The following is a 13,141-nucleotide window of genomic DNA, read 5'->3' as shown; positions in this document are numbered from 1 at the left end:
GTGTGGCACTAAAATCAGGAGTGACCGTCAACTCTGATTGGTCATAACTCGGTGAAGGGATATCACTAACTTGATATCTGTACAACGATAGGCCGAAACCTCTGGAGAAGTGTCCCATGGTGAAGCGCCTATTTTTGATTGACAGCTGGAAAAAAAATCAGTGTGCAGTTGATGACTCTACTGTTCAAAGTGACTTTGTAGTTACCTTTTTGTGTGTGCTCCAAAACCTCGGTTCTTAAAGATGTTATTTCAGTCAAGACGAACTCTATGTAATGCTATCTTTTCCCAAAAACTGTGTTGCAAAAAAACTGACAGTGAAAATGAAATTATTTGATTAGTTTCCAAATATGGTATATATGCTGTATTTGTGTATTTCCATGTACGGTGTGTGAAGTTGAAAGCCCTGACAATCTAAAGACACAAAATGATGATGAGGCACGTGAAGGATAGTGTTAGAAGGTTGAGTGCTTAATAACAGTTACACTCAGTGAGCACAGGATTTCTAAAACAAGAGTGCTCCAACAAGTGAAAGTGTCCTTTAGCGTGTCCCTACCTTATCACTGAGGTCTACAAAGGTGCTATATCGCCATTTGGTCAGGACTATTGGATCTGGCTGCTTCCTTTCCAAACTGCGACTTTTAGGAACATCGGTGGTGTTTGGAGAAGGAAGATTGTACTGCAGGGAGGAAAAAACACTGTTACAGCCACTGCTTACTGGATTTGAACTAATGCATGTTAAAAACAAAAAAACAGTATATTCAATTGTATATACTCATTTGGAATTTAAAGATTTGTACATAATAGCCTAGATACTCTAGTCCAGGGGTGTCCAGTCTTATCTGCAATGCACCAGTGTGGGTTCAGGTTGTCATTCCATCTGAGCAGAAGCCACACCTGAGTCTACTGAAAGCCAAGATTTAGTTGATTAGCCAGTCGGAATCGGGTGTAGCTTCTGCTTGGTTGGAATGAAAACCTGCACCCACACCGGCCCTTTCTGGATAAGATTGGACACCCCTGCTCTAGTCTAAGCCAAGTGTGCGATTTGAGACATAAAAATGATGGAACGTTTCAAAGGTAAGTTAACAGAGCTTGTCTGAATCCATAGGATATTTCAGGTTTACAAAATTATATCTGCAAGCATTCATTAAGAAACCATTATCATTAACATTTTAAAGGTTAATATGGAAACCTGACAGTCAGGTTGTTTTGGCTCTATCCTGCCCTCTAGTGGGTGCACAAAGAAGCACAAAAGATACAGAACCCAATATGTGGGCAAATTTTGGGTGACGTAACCTGAGTAATGTAACATAATTTCACCTTTAACTGGGAAAATGTCAAAACTGTATGAGAGGCTCACAATCAAAGTCTAGTCTAGAGCTGATGTTTGATCGATTAGCCCTGAATTCATCAGCAGCCAATTGAATGGCTTAAACAGTAAGTGACGCACAAGTGCAATGGTTGTGTATATTGTAGTGTATTGTCTTGTTTACTTGCACTGTATTTTTGTCTTGGAATGTTTGCACAAAATTTCACACATGCATTTTATGTGGATAGGTGAATTTAGTCCCTAGTTCAATGTTGTCTCATGTAGCTCTGCATCTTTATGTAGCACCAGGGTCCTGGATGAACATTGATTCATTTCACTGTGTACTGCGTGAGCTATATATGGTCGAGATGACAAGAAAAGCTTCCTGACATGACTTGTGTCATATTTAAGGAGCAAAGAAAAGGTATTATTAATTTTGGAACACAAGCAGGTGGACTGAATCAGTCCCCGTTAACAATAAAAAGTTCTCGGTGTGTGTGTGTGTTTTGTTACTTTAGGAAGTTCCCATTCAGAGCGAGATCCATCAGCGCTGTAATAGTAAGGCCTGCCCTGCTCATCCACATGCTTTATCCACTACAGCATACAGAAGACAGAAAGGACAACCCGAGTCAGTCACGGTCAAATTGGATAACTTAACACATGTATGCATTTGCACAGACTGAAAGCTTAAAAACAACGAATGAGCACCTTCTCATTATTGTATTCGCACACATAAAGTGTGTGGCCGTGTTCATCCAGTTCTTCAGACCAGCCTCTCGGGGGTGAGCCATACTGACTGTCTGATTGACTGGAGTGTGTGCTCAAGCAGTTCTCTTCACACGACAGCGGCTGAGAGAGTCCAAGAGACAAAAAGAAGGAAGAAGATAGAGATCAATTCAAGTTAATTGTGCATGTTGTTACTCATGTTTCACTTCTACCTATATCAGCTTTGTACATACAGCAGAACCGAGTGTGTGACTAGAAACGAGAATTAAGACACATTTTTCTGTACTCAAGAAAACACACACCAATTTATTCACAAACACTTCTATGTTTTTTCTATTTGTTAAAAGAAACTATGAGTTTGTTCAAATCCAAATCTAAAACTAAAACTGGCCAAGTGGAAAAAATAACACGAGAGACTCTAACCTTGGTTAACAGTTTGAGAGGCTAGGAGGATATTAAGAGTAAAATATTTCACGCTTGTATATTTGTAAGCCTCAATAACAAGTGAAAATTAGGTTGTTTTTTCCTCATCTTCTTGTCCATACTTCATACTTGTTGTCCACATCTGCTTCCTGATTTGGCATGGCAGATTCCCTGTTGAGTTTTTGTGTGTGTGTGTGTGTGTGTGTGTTTCCTCCATCTGTTTCAACTTCTCAAAATTATACTCAGATTCAAAGTGATAAAGCTCCGTATGCCAAACAAATGTTTTGACACTCCTTTTCTTGGTTGGACATTTTGGTGCTGGTTTCAATAATGTTTGTTATTGAACACGGCAACTGGCTAAGACTGCTAGCAAAAAAATTACACACTTGTGAGACGAGAAACCGGATTTTACTTTGGGAATATCGGAAAATGGGTCGAAAAAGGTCTGTCATAATCAAACATATGCGATACACAAAATACACAGAGATGTTAAAAAGCCTGCGGAATTACTTTAACACTCAAACATTACAATGTCCTTTAATATTTGCTAGAAACACATGAAGCCCATACAATAATCAATTATGCCTGAAGCTTCAGTTATAAGTAACTGTTCTGCTGTTACACGTTCTGCCGCAAGATGGCAGCATTTCGTTAGAACAAAATAAGGACGGCCATATCGTTCAGAAGGAAAATACTTGATATTTTCACAATTTCCAAAATGAACCACAATATTTAGCTTTGCTAAGCTGTTTCTCTACAGCCTGTTATTACAGTCACATTCAGATTAAATTCAGCAATACAGATCTTACACAAAATGTCTAATGAGCCAGTCAGTCATGGAGCTATAAGGTCACTGACTTTCCTGAGCATCATGCTAATACATTGCAATGCTGAGATCGTATCATCATATAGTCCCTCAACTTCAGGACATTCTGTACTCTGGAAAAAAAAAAAAAAAAAACTGTCAGGATGCTTATGTTAATCCACCCTGTGACCAGAGGAAAACCTTACATAATACCAAAACAGATGTACCACAAAGTCCTGTGTGAAGCTAGGTCAGTTACAAACGGGCAAGTCTTAAATATCGCGACAGGGTTTTCAGAGGTTTATATATAGAATAGAGACCTACTTCAATTCTGTCCTAGTTAAAACACACGTTCTGATCCACACACACACTAAAAACTTCTCACACATTCCAATGAACTGAACTGATGTGATGTGAGTGGACAGTAAGGGTGGGAGATAGGACACTGCCCACGACAGCACTGATGCCGTTTCGCACAGTATCGTCATTGTATGACTGACGTAATAATGACGCCATTCCATGTGTTGTGTCTGTGTTCTACTTATACGAAGTCATTCAATGAAAATGAGTCATGACTCTGAAATCTTTCTTCATCAGAAAGTCTCCTGAACAGCACTTTTCACCAGTTTATCAGCTGGATGTGGAAGTGCCTAAAATGCTTTAGCCATCCAAAGCAACGCACAGTCACCCTAAAAACAATTATAAATAAGATGTTTTAATTGTTGCTCAAATAAAGTTTAGCATTAGCAGATTTAGTAGATTTATTCACATAGCTGCAATTATTTGTTCAATAGTTATTTCTTAATCTGATCACGGAGTAATTTTTGGACAGGATTCTTGTCTATGGATGATGCTTGTAAACATGTTTATACGTCTCCTCTATGATAAAACGTTTGTCACCATATTTGATGTGCCAAGAGTTGTTTTTCTTATGAGTACATCTGTGGTCATAAAATGTTTAATACATGAAATTTTAATACTGAGACATTATTGGACTACTTCCACTTATACTGGTACTTAGCAGTATCTAATATTAGATACTTGCAACTCATTTCTAGAAAGCTAAAAATTGTATTGTGACGCAGGTAAATATAAATTAGACACGTAGCCATCATTAGATGATTTTTCACACTCTTCAAATATTATGAGTCAGGAGGTGTATCATATGAACATGCACACTAGGCCAACTAAACTGAAAGCGGCAGGGGTCAAGGCTTCCAACACAAGAGGAAGCACCTGCCTACTGAGATGTCTATCCGGACCGGATGAAAATGATCAGACCATTACATAGTTGGCCCATAAACAATGTTTCTTGGTCTGGAATATTTTCAGGAAAGGAGAGAGAAAAACCACAGATATGGCCAGTTTAGATAGCAATAAATACCAGTGAGTAGCACAAGCAAATCTCATGTAAAAATTCCCTTCTGAAGAGGGCTTACCTGCTGTCATTTTAACAATAAAAAAGCAGCAACTCCAGCACCATTATCAACACATAAAAAACTGTTTCAACCGTTTCTTGTTTTTGGTGAAAAAACAAATCAGCAGGATATTTAGGCTAGAGCAGGACTAATTTTGCCACCAAGGTGCATGCTGGGTAAAGACCAGCCATTCTGAGTTATGTCCTTTTGTTTTCACACGCCCAGCTGGATGCTGTGTGAATCTTGCATGCAGAATAAACCCTAGTTTCTCCTAGTCACGTACAGTACTACTGTCCTGTATACAATAGCGCCGCTTTTCAGGTTTGCATCATTACCTCCATGTCGGTGGTGTTGGCAGTGTCTCCGCGGCTGCCCCCGGTGGTGTCCCGAGAGCGTGGAGGTTTCCACGTCCTTTCCTGGGTGGTCTTGTTGTAGTAGAAATGTCTTCCGTTCACGTCCTTATGGGTCTCCCAGTCCCCCAGTACATGCAGAGGAGAGGACGAAGGATGAGGAGGTAAAGATGACTGAGAGACCTTCAGCTCCCGCAGGTTGGTGTAGACAGGGGACTCTGGACGACCATGGCCTATAGGAGACACTGCCTGAGGGGGACATAGAGAGGGGCAATAGATCAGGACCAGATCATATTTGAGGTTTGTCTGTGAATCCCAATCTGGCAGTATGTGCTATCTGATATCTGAATGCTGACTGAGAAGAACTGGCTAAAGTCTTAACAGTCAGGACAACAAATTGCTAACTGACTCTACAAATACTTTACACATGTGCACCTGCAGAGCCAAATAACTCCAGAATATAAACTCTTAATAAAAGCGGTTCAAAGCGGTCTGAATGGCTCTGCCAAGCAGTGAGCAAACACTTAGAGGGATCCAGAAGTCTGGCTCTGATCAGGCCAAGGAATTTTGGCTAATTCTACTGTTTCAGGAATGTCAACAGAGTACATTGTCCTAAGCCCTGGACTGCTGAGGAAGAACAGATTTAAATTACTTCCAAAAATACAGAAAATAGGAGAAGAAGGAGGCTTAAGAAGTGTTTTTTCCCCTGCACAGATGGACTTAATAGTCGCTTACTAAACTGTTTCTAGTGAGCCATAAATAAAACAAAATGGAATAAATATATTAAATGAACAGAAACTCTGACATGGAAGAGACTGGAAGAAAGTGCTAGATATGAGAAGTGCTCCTCCTGAATAAACAACTGGATAATAATCTGCAAGTTTTTTGCTTGTGCTTGATAGCAGTGTGACTCAGGTTCCACATCAATGATAACTAGGTAACTAACAGGATTAGTGAGAATGTCATTCGTTAGCCCCAACAATGAACTGGTACATGGTTTTCTATTGAACACTGCTTTTGCACAAATGGTGTTTCCTGGATAAAGTGAAACTAAAACTGTCAGGAAAACAGGAGCAGCAGGACTGAGAACTGAGCATACCAGCTCTTAATAAAATTTAAAAAAAAAAAAGACACGGACAGCTGGAGGAACTCAAGGAAATGAGGGATTTTTTTAAATATGAAAGAGATAGAGTGCATCAGAAACCCAAACAGCAGAGAAGTGAGGATTTTTTCCTTTTTTAAGAAACGTACACCATTCAAACACACTCATCAGATTAAGCATCAATTTTCAGGTTGCCAGAAGTCTGCATTATTTTTCATCCACAGCAGCATCATCTTCCATATAGCAATGTTCCATCAACACTGGGCATGACACTGTGCCACTGCTATAATTGAGTTTATAGGCTTTATACTGAATCACAGAGCCACTGGCACCGACAATGAACAACCACCACATAATGAGGAACAAACTTTTCAGGATGTTTCACAGCAGAAAGAAAGCATACATATGAAACATAGTGAACCCAAGCTCAGATTTTATAGCCTCGTCATGCCTCTGGCTGAGCTCAGCTGGGAAATGTGTATGCAGGCGTAAGCATGGGTAATGGGGGAAAAACACTTGATATTGGAAACATGGTATATCTCAGGTTGTATAGATATGACACATCACCACAAACACTACAGCTCAACCAAGCTGTGTTAAAATTACAAATTATCTCTGGTACACAGGGCGTGTGTTTCCTGATGTACCTAAATAACCCTTAACGATTACACACTCGTGCTGCTATGAATGATCCTTAACCTTCATAGTCGGACATAGAAATACATAAAATACCAAACGTAAATAAATTATTCCAGTAGGTACAGATTAATCCCAGAGATATCTCAGATGATTCCACTAACACATGCTACTGTGGGTTCTTTTATGAGCTTTATATTTATTACTTCAGGAAAAATCCAGATTTTTAGATGGGCACTGCTCAAATGGAAAGCAGAAGAATCAGCAAAAAAACAAGCAAGAAACAAGATATTTTCATTTATAATCAGAGACAGGCCTACAGTTTCAGTTTCATGGAGTTACTTTCAGAATTGGTGTAAAAATATTCTAAAAGTTAAGATTTACATTGGTTGGTTTCAGTATGACTAAAAAAAAAAAAAACATTAGAAGTACATTGTGAACAGGCACTTTTTTATTTTTAGGAGCACTTTATGGATCACTTCTATTTTACAACATACAGACAGGTGACAATTTAAAAGGAAACCCCGGGGGCTCTGTTGTGTTGTGGAAGGCATTTAACTGGCATGGTCTGTGTCCACTGGCTCCTGTAAAAGGAAGAGTCTCTGCAAGTCTACACAAAAATATTCCAACGGATCCCTGTAATCCTGTGATGAAACCTTTCTATCATGACTGCACTCTTCCAGGATGACAATGTCCCCATCCACAGGACACGAGGAAAATAAAAACGAAATGAAAAATAAAAAGTATGACACTACACCACTTGAAAAAATTGTTTTCTTCCCTCCAGTATAATTCTAGACACAAGCAGACATTATGAGCACTCTAAAGCCGTTTTAAAAAGCTCCACATGGCCAGACACATCAAGACTATTTTACGTATATAAATCCCCCAGTTATAAACAAAATAGTAACAGCCATTTCTCTTACCATTTGGCTAGTACTGAAGTCACACACATCATCATCTTCCTCCTCCCGGAGAAAGTTGTTGAAGTTGAGCATAGTGAGATGATGAATGAATGCTGCACTCTGGCTGCCCTCTGCTCTGTTATTCTACTCTTCTCTCTGGCTGCTTGCCTTTTTTTCCAGCCACTTTAATCCTACAGCAACACTGCACTACTGTGAGCTTCTCTACGCATGTTAAACCCTATGCTAACACACACACACACACACACACACACACACACACACACGGGACCGAAAAGGAAGTGGAACTGTGAGTGCTGAATGGCCTTATCTGCAGAATATGACTGCGTGTTACCCCAGAGTCAATGGGACTGTATTCGATGCTCAGATTTTGTATAATAATAATAATAATAATAATAATAATAATAATAATAATAATAATAATACAGAAGCAAGTACACACTTGGAAACACTATGAAACATACCATGTAATTGACAGTCCATCTAGCAATTATTATAAAACAAAGCATTCAATATACCGGATGAGGTAGCCTGCATTCCCTTTAAAACATATGTTCTTCTAGGCAATGGTATATGCCTTCAGCAACCAATAAAATCAAGCCTGTACTTAATTTAAATATGACTATTTAATATTCGAAACCACCAAACAGGAAAAATTAAGCCTCTGAAGAGGAAAAGTTGTGTTTCTGTGCAAATATATGTACACACACTTAAGTGTGATTCATTTATTTTGGGATTTAAATGTGAACACTGTGGTGACTCAGAGGTTTTGGGTTAGCTGGTGCTAATGAGGTCCTTTGTGGCCATCACACACAAACACTCCACACATGCTAAACTCACATCTCCACATGCACAAGCATACACACTGACTTTAGAAACTGATGCGATATAGCTGATCATAACTATAATTTCAAAAGTCACCCTAGTGCTCATAATGAAAAAATGATTATTCATCCATCAGCTTCCATCACATCCTGTGTATGGTCAGGCTCCAAAAACCCAAAAAGCATTAAACCTGCCATTTACAGATGTTCCCAAACACCAAGCCACAACAAAGCAGCCACAATGAGAGCATTAGACTCCCCCAGGGTGCCATAACAAATGAATCAGTGAAGTAAAACTGAGAATCACGCCTTCTGGACAGCGCACACACACACACACACACACACACACACACACACACACACAGAGACCAATATAAAACACATCCCCATAAAATCATATTAATGGGTCTCCAGCTCTGTAACCATTTCTACCAATAAATAATAATTGAAAATAACTAATTCATCCCTGACAATACAATTTTTCCTTCTGTTTTTCTTTATTAAACACCATTTTAATCACTAGAGTATTGAACACTACTTTAAACACTAGAATATTACACACTAGAAGCAATCAGCAACACCTAATTCAGAATGCAATAAGACTAACTAACCACTAGGGGTCTACGTGTGCATTAAAACGTATTAAAATATAGTACAGAATTGCAAAACAGGAATTTTCTGCGTCATCGTGTGTGTGTGTGTGTGTGTGTGTGTGTGAGAGAGAGAGAGAGATGACTTGAAAATAAATGACCAGCTTAACCCACATTTCCACACAAATGCAGGCAATACGCATCTACTCAGAGCCTGATCGGTACATCTGTGGCATCTCTCACTCAGATGTACACACACACACAATCAAAATCTTACGTACTACAGTACTGCTCATTATGACACTTATAGGAGCACGTGTAACTGACCTGTAAGGACGTTTTAAAACGCACATGGTGCTCGGACAAATGTGATTTAGTAGCAGTGAGTTCAGCTTACAGTGCTCCATTTCACACTTCGGCGAGTTTAGCCACATTCTCACATTGGCTGATTGACATGCAATTAACCTTTCAGGCCTTAGCTATGCATCCCAAACCAAACTAGAGATGACAAACATTAACACACACACACACACACCAAAACTCTATACTTAATTTCCGCTCTGGAAGATGTGAAGCATGAAAATATCAGTGATAACATGATGCCCATATGAGTGAACTGATATTCCTATAGGCCAGAGATTCCAAATTTGGACTTTACAGAAGCTGCATGATTGCAGCATTTATTAGTTGAGGATAATCCTAAAACTAGTCTTTTATTTCTTGCAGATTATAAAGCTTTTAATTCAATCTTAGGCCACTTGAAATTAAATGAAATATATAATGTCTTGTACTATATTAAGAGTTGACAGTATTTAGTTAATTTTAAATGACAACGACATCTCTTTTTGTAGTTTATCATGATATCCATCATTGCCATATCACTTGGGTTTTTTTATGAACTCTCTGGCTTCATTTCTCTGTTTTACAGACCCTTGAGGATCCCCACAGCTACATGGAAGGTACAAGGAGATAGTAACTGTGCACTGATGGAGGCAGGCGCTCAGTTTTACATCATATGTCTGTGTGTATATTTGACTCTGTACCAGCCAGCTTTAACTCTCATCCCAAATCCAATATGGCACGAGATTTTTCCCAGCGTGGCTGTAAATTCCTCTCTTATTGGTTCTGCATTTCACTCCATTAATTATTCATCAATGAGAGAGTAGACGCCTGGTGCAAAAACTGTTTTCTTTCATTTATCCTCCCTCACCATGTGGCCATGTCCCACATTTTCCTTCAAACTCTGCTGGTAAGAATGTGTTTTCATTAAATTAGGTCAGAGTGTGTATGTAATTTGCTGACAATCAATCAATCAAGCACCACTGTCATGGTTAGTTCTAAGGACTGCAGAGACAGCGGTACCTTGTGTAATGAAGCAGAAGCCTTCCTGTGTATGCAATTTTCTGATATTAGTATTTAGCCTGATGATACAACTGCACCGAAACAAAACTGCACAGATCATTACAACCGGAGCCATAAGAAGTCCGAGTGAAATTCTTCCCAAGATTCAGACTTTATTTTATGTATGAAACAGTGTTTGTTCTACATTTTGCTTATGCAGGCTGATTAGAGTTCGAGTGCAGCTGGGAGCAGCTTTTAGCAGCAGCTGGGACCAATGTCCTAATCCTGACCTCTCTGACCTCCACCATGGCCTTTCAGCTTGCCCTATCCTCTCCACAGGCAAAGTTCAGCAGACTTTTTATGAGCTATTACTGACAACACAGCATACAGCTAACTCAATGATCACAACTAAACACACAGAGCAGAAGCTAGAAAGGCCACACAGGCAGACACGCTGTTAAACTCAAAGCTTGTTCATCATATAAAACATAAAGGCACAGTAATGTAGAGTTTTCCTGAAACTCTTTGAACTGCAACCATCCTCTCCTTTCATATCTATAACTGCAAATGAACAAGTCAAGGTCACCAGAAAATGTAAAAGCACAACAGTCCATATGCTGCATACATCCAAAGCAACTCGGCAGGTCTTCCTGTGTTCCTCTGACCAGATGGAAGATCATGCAAAGGGCTCTGGATGACCTAATCCCACAGGCTAATGAATAAATCTCTCATTAATTCCTGCTGTGCCATTGGTTGTAGCTAATTAGTAGGTCAGTGCATGTCTCTGTTCGGCTACAGTAGTAGTGGTGTCAGAAGTGGCACGGTTGTTGACGTAGGTTTATGCAATGGGTGGCAGAGTCATGCTGCTCAACCACAGTGCTATAGAAAGTTCAGAAATAACACACACACAAAACTGGGGACAGGAAGCAGTGGATTTAAACAATAAGGCCACAAAGAAAATCAAGATTTGAGTGGTCGATGCGGTCATATACAGAAATGTCTTCAAGTATCATATACAATATGAATCACTGATTCACTAAACAAAATGTTTAACACATTATAATTTCCACAAAATTAAACTACTGAATAATGAAAATGTACGTAGTTGTAACTTTTTTAGCTTTTAAACATTTTTAATACTGGTAATTAGTATAAAATGTACAGATTTCTAAACAAATATAGATTTTTTTAAGTCTCTATTTAAAAAAAAAATAATTTTATATAGATAGCATAGAATTTTAATCAGAGTTTGGTGGTTTTATTAATGGCAAAGGGGTAAGGGATTAAATAAATATTGCCAACAATAAAAATAAAATTCCTCACATAATATGCATCATATCGATGATATTATTAATCATAATACCATACATAACCATATTTAGAGAGCAAAGATCAGTCTAATATTTCCATTATCTGTCAATCTGTGGAGTTTAATTATACTTTAGAATGCCAGTTTAGCCATGTTTATTGATTTAACTACATCATTTTTAAATTATCATAAAATCTTCATCACATTCAAACTTTTAATATTTCTATCAAGGCTAATCTGCTTCGCTAAGATCTAGAGAAACCTCAGAGTTTCTTCAGTTCTTGCATGCATGCGTGTCCCGGTGCTTCGCATAATCTTAAAACAATAAACTCTATTCCTCTAATTTTACAAATCACTGTTTTTTTCCCGCCAGGAAACAGAATTACACAATTGTTTTGAACTCCATGTGCACGATCATAAGAAATGACAGTTTGCTGTCACTCTACTATTACAATAGTCTATACAGCTGTAAATGCCACAGCGAGCACGTTACTGCACATCAATTTGTGTCAATTTGTCCTATAGAAATAAGCGACATTATAAGACTTGCTCATATATGTGTGCCCACGCAACAGTCAAGTCGCTAACTGACTACCATTTTCACTCGTTCTTTCTCACCCACTCAAATAAGAAGCAAGCAAGAATAAAAAAAAAAAAGCTTTGTCTTTGGAGGCTGATAACCACGAAGGAAGGTTAGAAGATTTGGTCTATGGTCTCTAGGCAAGACAAAAAACTTTCCAGAGCTCAACAGAAAGGTTTGGTGCTTGTCTCCCTAAAAGGAGACAACAGCTCTTTGGTACAGACTAAACAACAGCTATTCAACCAGGCCCGTCCCCTGAACCTCACAATAACAGACAATAACAAGAGAAAGAGGGAAGGACAGAGGGAGGAGCATCTCGAGACAAGCGGGGTTATGAGAAAGGGTTGCAGATCACATGGTATGCTAACATGCATTGTCAATAGAGAGACTGTCATCAAATACTTCTTTGAAGATCAATAAAGAGATGATAAAAAACCATCACAGAAATGTGGCTCAAAAAGAGAAAACATTTCAGACTAAACCAGATTTTTTTACTTTTTGGGAGCAATAATAATGAAACAAACAACACAAAGGAAGGAAATGCATGAACCACTAACAGATTCATTTTTATTTAATTAGTCTTCTAGTCGTCTTAAACGTACCAGCTTTACGCAACAACCTTTGCATGGTACTTGATTCGGTTATATTTTTTAAGGAACTATTGCACAAAACATCAAGCATAACATCCCCCAGGTTTCCTTTGTGTTGGGTGGATTTCATGGTTCTTACACTTTAGGTTCTCAATCAACCAGTAATTTAATCAGTAATAATCAGCAACTCTTCAGAGAAATGATCAGAGAACAAGACA

General features: G+C 38.7%; 1 protein-coding gene across 9 annotated transcripts in view; it reads right to left on the bottom strand.

Moving 5' to 3' along the window:
* Positions 1 to 13,141, bottom strand: part of arhgap12b (Rho GTPase activating protein 12b) — a 47,672-nt gene that overhangs the window by 12,284 nt on the left and 22,247 nt on the right. For 4 of the 9 annotated variants that reach the window (XM_058407174.1, XM_058407175.1, XM_058407177.1 and 1 more), the window contains 5 exons: positions 5,014 to 5,277; positions 2,015 to 2,155; positions 1,820 to 1,900; positions 554 to 676; positions 71 to 145 (listed from right to left, as the gene is read on the bottom strand). In XM_058407174.1, coding sequence (XP_058263157.1) covers positions 71 to 145; positions 554 to 676; positions 1,820 to 1,900; positions 2,015 to 2,155; positions 5,014 to 5,277 — 684 coding nt within the window. Of the gene's footprint in view, positions 1 to 70; positions 146 to 553; positions 677 to 1,819; positions 1,901 to 2,014; positions 2,156 to 5,013; positions 5,278 to 7,692; positions 7,882 to 13,141 lie in introns of those variants that run through there. The other 5 variants (XM_058407176.1, XM_058407178.1, XM_058407179.1 and 2 more) reach the window with 2 other exon arrangements.

Source organism: Hemibagrus wyckioides, linkage group LG13, assembly GCF_019097595.1.
Source record: "Hemibagrus wyckioides isolate EC202008001 linkage group LG13, SWU_Hwy_1.0, whole genome shotgun sequence".
NCBI lineage: Eukaryota > Metazoa > Chordata > Actinopteri > Siluriformes > Bagridae > Hemibagrus > Hemibagrus wyckioides.
Note: the sequence above shows the minus strand (reverse complement) of the source record. Positions and strands in the feature narration are given on the sequence as shown.